Source organism: Rhincodon typus, chromosome 26, assembly GCF_021869965.1.
Source record: "Rhincodon typus isolate 14 chromosome 26, sRhiTyp1.1, whole genome shotgun sequence".
In the NCBI taxonomy this organism is placed as follows: domain Eukaryota; kingdom Metazoa; phylum Chordata; class Chondrichthyes; order Orectolobiformes; family Rhincodontidae; genus Rhincodon; species Rhincodon typus.
The window spans coordinates 5389525-5400677 of record NC_063357.1 but is presented as its reverse complement, the minus strand read 5'-3'; the positions used below and the strand labels follow the sequence as shown (position 1 = coordinate 5400677).

The following is an 11153-nucleotide window of genomic DNA, read 5'->3' as shown; positions in this document are numbered from 1 at the left end:
AGGGGCCATGCTGTCAGTGGACTCCATGTCACACAGTCTGGCATAAAAGAATTTACTGATCCTCAGGATGTCAGACTGAGATGACGTTACTGAGCAATCTTCCTCTTTCAGGCTGCTGAGCACAGACCTCCCCTTGTGCACATTCTGGTCTCATCCTGCTCCATGGAGCAGACCCTGGACTGGAAGATTATCTTGAATGCCTCAGAGGCAAAGAGCGAAACTTGCTGGCTGTTCACTTTCTGGAGGTTCTCTGTGACATCAACCCCCATTGTCTGCAATAGGAGCAGGTTCTACACACTTTTCTGGAGTTTTGATAGTTTTCCCTGCCCCTCTCTCTCCTTCTGAACACCTTTTGAGGATAAAGAACCGCTTGATGTTACCTTTGACTATTTCCCACCAGTCAACTGGAGACTCAAAGAAGGGTTTTCATGGTTCTCCAACCTGAGCAATCCCTATTGAGCTCCTCAATGTTTTCTGGGGTCAGCAATTTCATGTTCAGCTTCCACGTTTGCTTGCTGGCCTGCTGATCATCCTGTAGGCGACAGTCGGCCAGCAGGATGCAGTGATCAAAGAAGAATACGGGCTTGACACCAGTGGATCTGACCGAGAAACCTTGAGACACAAACAGGAAATTGACCCGTCTGGCTGCATCCAGCTGTATTTACATCTGCAGGGGTGCTGAAGACGTCATGCAGCTTTGTATCCTTAACTGTTTCCATCAGGAATCTGGACATGGCGTCCAGTTTGCTGTCAGCCCCTCCGGATTATCCATCTACATCGATGATGCAGTTGAAGTCTCTGGCCAGAGCGACCAGCCCAGACGTTGTCGGCAGCAGTGGGAGCTTCTGCAGGATGGCCAGCCGCTCACTCTGTATCACCAGGGCATACACGTTAATTACTCTCAGGGGAGTATTCCTGTATGTAACATCAGCTACGAGGAGGCACCCACCCACTACCTCCTTAACTTCGGTGATGGTGATGTTGCCTTCTCGCAGCAGAATACCCAGGCCAGAGGAATGGCTGTTGTTTTTCCCTGACCAAATTGAAGGCCCATGGGCCCATAATCTTGACCATCTCCTGTAGCTGCTAAGATATCCCACATTCCTGCAGAAACTGGAGGTCTGTTTTGACATTGGCCAGGTAAGCCAACATGGAAACACATCGTATAGTAGATTTAATAATTACGGATGTAAATACTGGCAATTTTAACACCAATTTTAAAGGGTTATAGAATTATCCAATGTCCATTCACCCATGATCTTGTCACTAGGGGACTCCCTGCATCCCCATTCTGTGGGCAAACTGTTGAACACTCTCAGCACTGATGTGGCTGTCCTGTTCCTCCCTGGAGGTGTTGCCCTGCTTTGGTGTTGTCAGGTGGGAACAAAGCCAGCAGCGTCCAGTTCTGAGTCTGACAGAGGGGTGGTCAGATGTCTGCTTCTTTTATTTCAAAAATATACTTTATTCATTTTAAAAAAAATTGTGTATACACATTGACACAAAAGCAGTTCAGTTCTGCACAGTTGCATATGAAGTAAAACACAAAATGTTGGAGTTTGACTATCCACAAAACCAAAGACCTCTTTTACATGTACACTACTAATATTTACATACATTTGACACACTAGGAGGATCTGGTAACTGAACGGACCACCATTTACCTTCAGCAGGAAGACCTTAGACTGTGGACGTTCCCCACTGCACCTTGGCAGCAGCTGCCCCAAGCTTTAGTGCGTCCCTCAGCACGCAGTCTTGGACCTTGAAATGTGCCAGTCTGCAACACACAGTCAGGATCAACGCCTTGTTTTGGAAGACCAACAAGGTTCGGGCAGACCAAAAAGTGACTTTCACCGAGTTGATGGCCTTCTAGGCTGGGTGCATGTTTGTCGTGGTGTGTGTCCTGGGGAACAGACTGTTGAGCGCACAGTCCCATCGTCACAGAGCTGCTCGAGACGAATCTCAACAAAAACCACTGTATCTTCTTCCAGACTTCTTGGCAAAGGTATATTCCAAAATGAGATGTACGACAGTCTCAACCCCACCACACCCAGGGCAGTATGCAGTGGTGCAGACCGACTGGACATACATAAAGGACGTCACAGGTAGAGCCCTTCTCACCACCAGCCAAGCGATGCCTTGGTGCTTGTTGGAAGGTTCGGGTGATGAGGCATTCTGCCAAGTGACTTTGACAGTCTGCTCAGGGAACCATGCGACAGCTTCCACCCTCTCCTTTTCCTGCAGGGTCTCGAGAACGCTACATGCTGATAACTTCCTGATGGATTTGCGGTCAAAGGTGTTTTTCTTTGCAAATTTCTCTACAAAGAAGAGGTGAGATGGAATGGCCCGACTACTTGGAGCGTTCCGTGGTAGCGAGGCCAGTCCTATCCTTCGCAACACCAGGGACAGGTAGAACCTCAGTACATAGTGACGTGTCTTGTTATGAACAAATATTTCAGTCAGATGTCTGCTGCTTGGCACCCACAGCAGTCCAGAGAATCCTCTTCACAAAAAAGGTCCGATTGATTGGTGTGCCTTCTTCCGTCTTCTTTGCGGTCACCCTGACCGTGTGTTCCAGACTCCCTGGCCTGGGGTGGGGGTGGTTGCTGAGGCCATAACTCTAGGTTGGCTTTTCCCTGAATTGGTGTTAAGCCAAAGCCAGCATAAAGATCCACCAGGAGCAGGTCAGTTCAAACAAAGGTCCTCCAAGGTTCAATCACGATCTTGATCCAGCAATGATCTCAATAGCTCTGATGACTCACAACTTGACTCTTGATCTTAGCTAAAAGGCCAAGATGTTGCGGGTCCAGTGACCCTACTTTAGAACGGATGTTACCTAGGAAAAGGTTGATATTTTTTGTAGAAGATGGGATGGGGATAGGGGGAAGACTAAACGATCAGTGGAGATGGAGCCAAAAGAGGGAGAAAAACAGTTGGACAAAGGAATGGTTAAAAGTGAGTCTGCGGGAATGAATAGTTGTTAATATGGCTAACAATTGATGATCAATTGATTTATTGTAGCCACATGTACTTAAGTACTGTGAAAAGCTTTGTTTTGCAAGCAGTACAGGCAGATCATAGCAAATAAGGACATACAGATCATAGTGTGCTTAGACAGAGCAAGGCAGACAAGGTTATGGCTGCACAGGAAGTGCAAAAAGCAAGATCAACATTATTTGAAGTTTGAGAGGTCCAATCAGCAGTCTAATAAGGACAGGGAAGAAGCTGTTCTTGAACCTGTTGGTACGTGTGTTCAAGCTTCTGCATCTTCTGCCAGACGGAAGAGGTTGGAAGAGAGCTTACCAGGTGGGAGGGGTCTTTTAATGATGTTGGCTGCTTTTCCATGGCAACGAGAAGTGTAAATGGAGTCCGTGGATGAGAGGTTGGCTTCCATGATGGTTTGGGCTGTACACACAACGTTCTGTAGTTTCTTACAGTCTTGGGCTGAGCAGTTGCTGTACTAGGCTGTTATCCACCTGGACAGAGTGCTTTCTTTGGTGCATCTGTAAAAGTTGCTGAGGGTCCTTGTGGACATGCTGAATTTCCTAAGCCACCTGAGGAAGGAGAGGCATTGGTTGTGTCTTCTTGACCGTTGCATCTACATGGGAGGTCCAGGACAGATTGTTGGTTATCATCACTCCTAGGAACTTGACACTCTTGATCCTGGCCACCTCAGCTCCATTGATGTACGTAGGGGTGTGTCCTCCTCCTTTCTTCCTGAAGTCAATGATCAGTTTTTTTTGTTTTGCTGACATTGAGAGAGAGGTTGCACTACGACACCAAGCACTCTATCTCCTTCCTGTATTCTAACTCATCATTGTTTTTTATTTGTCCTACCACAGTGGTGTCTTCAGCAAACTTTTAGGTGGCATTCGTTTGGAATTTGGCTACATAGTTGTAGGTGTACAGGGAGTACAATAGGGGCTGAGAACGCATCCTGGCAGGACGCCAGTGTTCAGGATTATCATGGAGGAGGAGCTGTTGTCTGTCTTCACTGATTGGGGTTTGTGGGTCAGGAAGCTGAGGGTCCAGTTGCAGAGGCGGAGCCGAAACCTATGTCTCGGAGTTTTGAGATTTAGTCTGGAAGGGATTATGGTGTTGAAGGCGAGGCACTAGTCAATGAGTAGGAGCCTAATGTAGGTGTCCCTGTTATTCAACTGTTCCAGGGATGAGTGTAGGACTAGGAAAATAGCATCTGCTGTGGACCTATTTCATCAGTAGGCTAATTGCAGGGGATCAAAGCAGGCTGGAAGGCCAGAGTTGATGTGGGCCATGACCAGCCTCTCGAAGCAATTCACGATAACGGAGGTTAGTTGTGTCTGGTACCAGCCCGTGTGATGATGAGGCTTGGTGTGTGGGGTTTGGGGTAAGAACATGGCCTCGAGCACTAAAATTGTTAAACTCAATATTAAGTCCAGAAGGCTGCAGAGTTCCCAAGTGGAAAAGGAGGTGCTGTTCTACCAGCTTGTGTTAAGCTTCACTGGAGCACTGCAGCAAGTCAGAGACAGAGATGTTGGTGAGTGAACATGGTGGAGTGTTGAAGTGGCAGGCAACTGGAAGCTCAGAGTCTTTCTTTTTGTGAACACAATGTATGTGTTCCGCAAAGCGGTCACCCAGTCTGTGCTTTGTTTCCCCAGTGTAGAGGAGATCACATTGAGAGCTGCAAATGCAGTAGAATAGTTGAGTGAAGTGCAGGTAAAGCGCTGCCTCACCTGGAAGGTGTGTTTGGGACTTTGGATGGTGAGGAGGGAGGGAATAAATGGACACATTCATCTAAGCCAAGTGTTTCCTTTTTACTTAACTATATAAAGTTTTTTACTTTAATTGTTATGTTCTATTTTTGCTAGGCTTTTTAAAATTTATTCACTAGAGGGCAGTTAAGAGTCAATCATATTGCTGTGGCTGTTGAGTCCGGTAAGGATGGCAGTTTCCTTCCTTAAAGGACACTGGCAGACCAGATGGGTTTTTTCCTGACAATTGGCAATGATTTCATGGTCATCATTGGACTCTTATTTCCAGAATTTTATTGAATTCAAATTCCACCATCTGCCATGGCAGGATTTGAACCCAGGTTTCCAGAACATTACCTGGGGACTCTGGATTTACAGTCCAGCAACAATACCAGAAAGCCGTCACCTCCCCACTGATTGTATTCAAATTCTACTCTTTTCCTTATCAGTTTCTTTACCCTCCTTTTTTTAATTCTAAAATCTTCACAATCCTCAGATTTATTACTATTTCTGGCCACTTTGTAAGTCTTTTCTTTTAATCTTATATAATCCTCAACTTCCTTTGTTAGCCTCAGTGGACTGACCATTTTGAATTTTTTCCACCTTGCAAGAATTATTGCTGTAAGTCATGTAGTAGTCCTTTAAAGACAGTCCATTGTCTTTGTATATTTATGTTTGTTTTTAATTCTTCCAATCTAGTTCAATTTGTGCCTCGTGCCTTCATAATTTCCCTTTATTCAAATTTACCGCCCTTGCTTTAGATTGAACTACCTCACTTCAAACATTATATAAAATTCTAACATATTGTGGTTATCTGTCTGTATTATTAATTAACCCTCTTCATTACATAATACTAGATATAAAATAGGCTGTCCTCCAATCAGCTCCTCAACATATTACTCATATTACCCTAACGCATTGTAGAGATTTGTCTTCCACAGCTCTAAGGTTTTAGATTAGATTTGTACCTCGGGTTGTGGATGTTGTGGTTGGTTGGCTCGCCGAACTGGTTCATTGTTTTTCCGCAGACGTTTCATTGGCCTGCTGGGTAATATCATCAGTGCAGCCTCCAATGAAGCGCTGTTGTGTTTTTCTGCCTGCTATTTGAACTCTGGAGTCCGTTGAGCTGGATTACCTCACTTCTGGTTTCCTTCGCAGTGGAGTGTATATGGGGTCGAGCTCTGTGTTTATTGATGGCTTTCTTCGTGGAGTACCAGGCTTCTAGGAATTCCCGTGCTTGTCTCTGCTTTGCATGTCCCAGGGTCTTGGTGTTGTCCCAGTTAAATTGGTGGTTCTCCTTATCCATGTGGATAGAGATGAATGAGTATTGGTCGTGTCTTTTTGCAGCCAATTGGTGTTCGTGTACCATTGTTGTTAATTTCCTTCCTGTTTGTCCGATGTAGTGTTTGTCACAGTCTCTGCAGGGAATCTTGTATATGACATTGATACTGTACATAGTGGGTAGTGGGTCTTTGGTTCAGATGTGCAGTTATCGTAGGGTTGATGTGGGTTTGTGTGCTACACAAGCAAAGCAATGAGTTCAGGAGTAGATGAATGGATATTTGAAGGTAGAAAGGATTGAGGACATGGTGGGCATTTATGTTTGGATCTACCAAAAAGATATTGGTTTGATTGACTTAATGGCCTTTTGCTGCTTCTAAAATTTCTTCAGAATTATTTAGCTACTTCTAATTTTCAATGTGATGATTATGAATAAAATCTGATATTAATTCTTAATTTTTATTGAAAAAATTACCACGTTAAAAAAATTGAAGATATTTTGAGTTTCTTTGAAGCCATATGGTGCTACGAGAAATTTGTTCTCTTGACCTGATTTTGAGTTACAGTCTGCAATTCATCCTTGCTTTTCTATTTATTCTTAGACCTTTTAGTCTTTATAGGATGACTTGGAAATCATTCCATTCATTGTTTTGTCCATAACCTACAGCTGGTGATTATTCTGACCTGTCGTCCGAGATGATCAACTTCATTGATGACACAAATAATCTGGTTTTCAAGGAGATGGATCAGCTACTGGCAAGACATGAGACAAAACAAAACGTAACATGAATTTCATTTCATATCTTTGCAACACCTTCAAATGCAAAGTACAAATCTGCACCTGTCCTGATGTATTAGTTTACCGGCTTTTATGACCCTAGCTGATCTTATTACTGGATAAGTTAGATTCCATACTGAAGTCTGGCTCAATAGATAATTTCTTAAAAATTGAATGTGGTGATCTTTCACTAAAATACAGCATGCAGTGCTGCAGTGCTGCAGTTCTGACCTTCACAGTAAACTGGAAGTTTATTATGCAAAAGAAAAGATAAAACCTATTAAACCAAACTAATTACATATAACACAATTTGAAAGATTTCAAAATGCCACAATAAAAGAAAAATAATATATGCTTCCCAACAGCAAGCTCACCTTCAACATTTATTCTGTCCACATGTATACCTCAGCCAGCACAAATCACACTTGCACTTCAGGAACTGTCTCTTTCATACAGGCTTCAAAAAGACAAGGCTCCAGAAATACTTTGATAACAAGGTGTAGAGCTGGATGAACACAGCAGGCCAAGCAGCATCAGAGGAGCAGGAAAACTGACGTTTCGGGCCTAGACCCTTCTTCAGAAATGGGGGAGGGGAAGGGGATACTGAAATAAATAGGGAGAGAGGGGGAAGCGGATAGAAGATGGATAAAGGAGAAGATAGGTGGAGAGGAGACAGATAGGTCAAAGAGGCGGGGATGGAGCCAGTAAAGGTGAGTGCAGGTGGGGAGTTAGGGAGGGGATAGGTCAGTCCAGGGAGGACGGACAGGTCAAGGGGGCGGGATGAGGTTAGTAGGTAAGAGATGGGGGTGGGGCTTGAGGTGGGAGGAGGGGATAGGTGGGAGGAAGGACAGGTTAGGGAGGCGGGGACAAGCTGGGCTGGTTTTGGGATGCGGTTGGGGGAGGGGAGATTATGAAGCTTGTGAAGTCCGCATTGATACCATTGGGCTGCAGGGTTCCCAAGCGAAATATGAGGTGCTGTTCCTGCAACCTTCGGGTGGCGTCGTTGTGGCACTGCAGGAGGCCCAGGATGGACATGTCGTCTGAGAAATGGGAGGGGGAGTTGAAATGGTTCGCAACTGGGAGGTGCAGTTGTTTAGTGCGAACCGAGCGTAGATGTTCCACAAAGTGGTCCCCAAGCCTCCGCTTGGTTTCCCCGATGTGGAGGAGGCCACGACGGGAACAGCGGATACAGTATACCACATTAGCAGATGTGCAGGCGAACATCTGCTTGATGTGGAAAGTCTGCTTGGGGCCTGGGATGGGGGTGAGGGGGGAGGTGTAGGGGCAGGTGTAGTACTTCCTGCGGTTGCAGGGAAAAGTTTCCATCTCTGGCAACCACCCGGAAACCGATATCCATTTCAAGCCCACCGACTCCCACAGCTACCTAGAATACACCTCCTCCCACCCACCTTCCTGCAAAAATGCCATCCCCTATTCCCAATTCCTTCGCCTCCGCCGCATCTGCTCCCAGGATGAAGCATTCCACTCCCGAACATCTCAGATGTCCTCGTTTTTCAAGGACCGCAACTTGCCCCCTCAGTGGTCGAGAACGCCCTCAACTGTGTCTCCCGCACAACTCATCCCTCACACCCCCTCCTCGCAATAACAACCAAAACAGAATCCCCCTCGTCCTCACGTACTGCCCCACCAACCTCCGGATCCAACGCATCATCCTCCGACACTTCTGCCATCTGCAATCCGACCCCACCACCAACTTTATCTGCTTTCTGGAGGGACCACTCTCTCCGTGACTCCCTTGTCTGCTCCATACTCCCCTACAGCCCCACCACAACCGGCACTTTTCCCTGCAACTACAGGAAGTGCTACACCTGCCCCTACACCTCCCCCCTCACCCCTATCCCAGGCCCCAAGAAGACTTTCCACATCAAGCAGATGTTCACCTGCACATCTGCTAATGTGGTATACTGCATCCGCTGTTCCCGTCATGGCCTCCTCTACATCGGGGAAACCAAGCGGAGGCTTGGGGACCGCTTTGCGGAACATCTACGCTCGGTTCGCACTAAACAACTGCACCTCCCAGTCGCGAACCATTTCAACTCCCCCTCCCATTCCTCAGACGACATGTCCATCCTGGGCCTCCTGCAGTGCCACAGCGACGCCACCCGAAGGTTGCAGGAACAGCACCTCATATTTCGCTTGGGAACCCTGCAGCCCAATGGTGTCAATGTGGACTTCACAAGCTTCAAAATCTCCCCTCCCCCAACCGCATCCCAAATCCAGCCCAGTTTGTCCCCGCCTCCCTAACCTGTCCTTCCTCCCACCTATCCCCTCCTCCCCCCCCAAGCCCCACCCCCATCTCTTACCTACTAGCCTCATCCCGCCCCCTTGACCTGTCCGTCCTCCCTGGACTAACCTATCCCCTCCCTAACTTCCCACCTACACTCACCTTTACTGGCTCCATCCTCGCCTTTTTGACCTGTCTGTCTCCTCTCCACCTATCTTCTCCTTTATCCATCTTCTATCTGCCTCCCCCTCTCTCCCTATTTATTTCAGAACCCCCTTCCCCTCCCACATTTCTGAAGAAGGGTCTAGGCCCGAAACATCAGCTTTCCTGTTCCTCTGATGCTGCTTGGCCTGCTGTGTTCATCCAGCTCTGCTCCAGAAATACTGACAAGTTGACCATAAATTCTCTCATTCACATACATCAACACCCATTACCACTCATTCAAAATCCAAACCCTAAAATAAATGATATTAAAATATATATCAATCACTTACTATGCATCACATGACACATTGTGTATCTATCAGAAAGGTATAGGTTTGATTGACCTAATGGCCTTTTGCTGCTTCTAAAATTTCTTCCATATTGTTTGGCTACTTATAATTTTCATGATTGTGAATAAAATCTGGATTTAAATAATCATTTACATTGAAGAAATTACGACAAGTGTAAATTAAAGATATTTTTACTGTTTCTTTGAAGCTTTGTGGTGCTTTGAGAAATTTGTTCTCTTGGCTTGATTTTGTAGATTACAGTCTACTGTAGATAGATCCACAATGTGTTATGTAGTGCACGGTGAGTGATTGATATACGTTTTAATATCATTTATTTTGGATTTTGAATGAGAGGCATGTGGATTTTGGTCCTTGTGTTTGAGGGGGGTTTAATGATTAGCTTGTCAGTATTCCTGGAGCCATGGCTTTTTGAAGCAAGTGTGAGAGAGGTGTGGCAGTCTGTTTTTCTTAACACTTGTAATGAAATTGTAAACTACTACTTGAATGCGTTTACAATTTTTTCAGAGCAATTATTGTGCCACAATGAATTTTCAATCAACCATGAATATCAAATGGAGAGGGATCATTTTTACTACTTAGAGCACATATTGGCCAGGACAATACTCAAAGGTTGACTGATTCTTGCCTTCCTACACAGAATGGGAATGGAGCACAATACAGTTTGGAATACTTAAAAGGGGAGATAAATAACTTAAAGATATGAGAATAAACTGAGAAAAAGCCTTAGTTAGGAAGAATTTATACTTCAGTAAATTTAAGAAAATCTTAACGCGTTGATTTTTGTATGTTCTAAGGTAACCAATTCTGCAACATCGTCTCTGAATGTTTATTATTTTCTGCTGATGGCTACTTAAATATCATTGACATTTCGGGAGGCTGCAAAATATTAACATACTTCCAGCAGACACTGCTGTCCAAACTTCTGAAAAGACCATATCAGCTACCTAAAGAAAAATAATGCAAAAAGCAATTTCAATGACAATGGAAAATAGAATGTTAATTAGTCAACAAAAATAGACAAAAAGATAATACCAAATTCCCAAAACTTTGCAAACAGTACACTTGATTTCAGGAAGATAAAAATTCGGTGACATTAGGATCAGAAGAAACAAAATCCGAAATTGCTGGAAAAACTCAGCAGGTTTGACAGCATCTGTGGACAGAAAAGCAGTGTTTTGGGTCCAATGACTCTTCTGGAACCCAAAACATTAACTCTGCTTTCTCTCCACAGATGCTGCCAGACCTGCTGAGTTTTTCCAGCAATTTCTGGTTTTGTTTCTGATTTCCAGCATCCACAGTTCTTTGTTTTTTCTTGTTTAGGATCTTAAGACCCGAGTTTGAAACCTAAAGCTAGGAATAACTCTGTGTATAGCCTCTGCGTTCCACAAACACCGGCAACAATCACACCACTGTATTGAAACAAATAATGTTCTTCCAATAAAATATCCGATTAAAGGCAATGTACAATTATGCTACATTATGGGATTAGCATGACCCCAATATCCCCTTGTATGTATCTGAGCACAATCCATTGTTGTATGAGAGGTTCAGACATTCTTCGTAGAATTTGGCTGTTTAGCAATTTTTTTCTGCAGTATCTCTTCTGT

At 44.8% G+C, this 11153-nt stretch overlaps 1 protein-coding gene across 4 annotated transcripts in view; it reads left to right on the top strand.

The window, feature by feature from the left end:
* LOC109911143 overlaps positions 1–11153 on the top strand; it is a 105991-nt gene that overhangs the window by 13399 nt on the left and 81439 nt on the right. For all 4 annotated transcript variants that reach the window (XM_048612442.1, XM_048612441.1, XM_048612444.1 and 1 more), the window contains exon 5: positions 6676–6788. In XM_048612442.1, coding sequence (XP_048468399.1) covers positions 6676–6788 — 113 coding nt within the window. The remainder of the gene's footprint in view (positions 1–6675; positions 6789–11153) is intronic.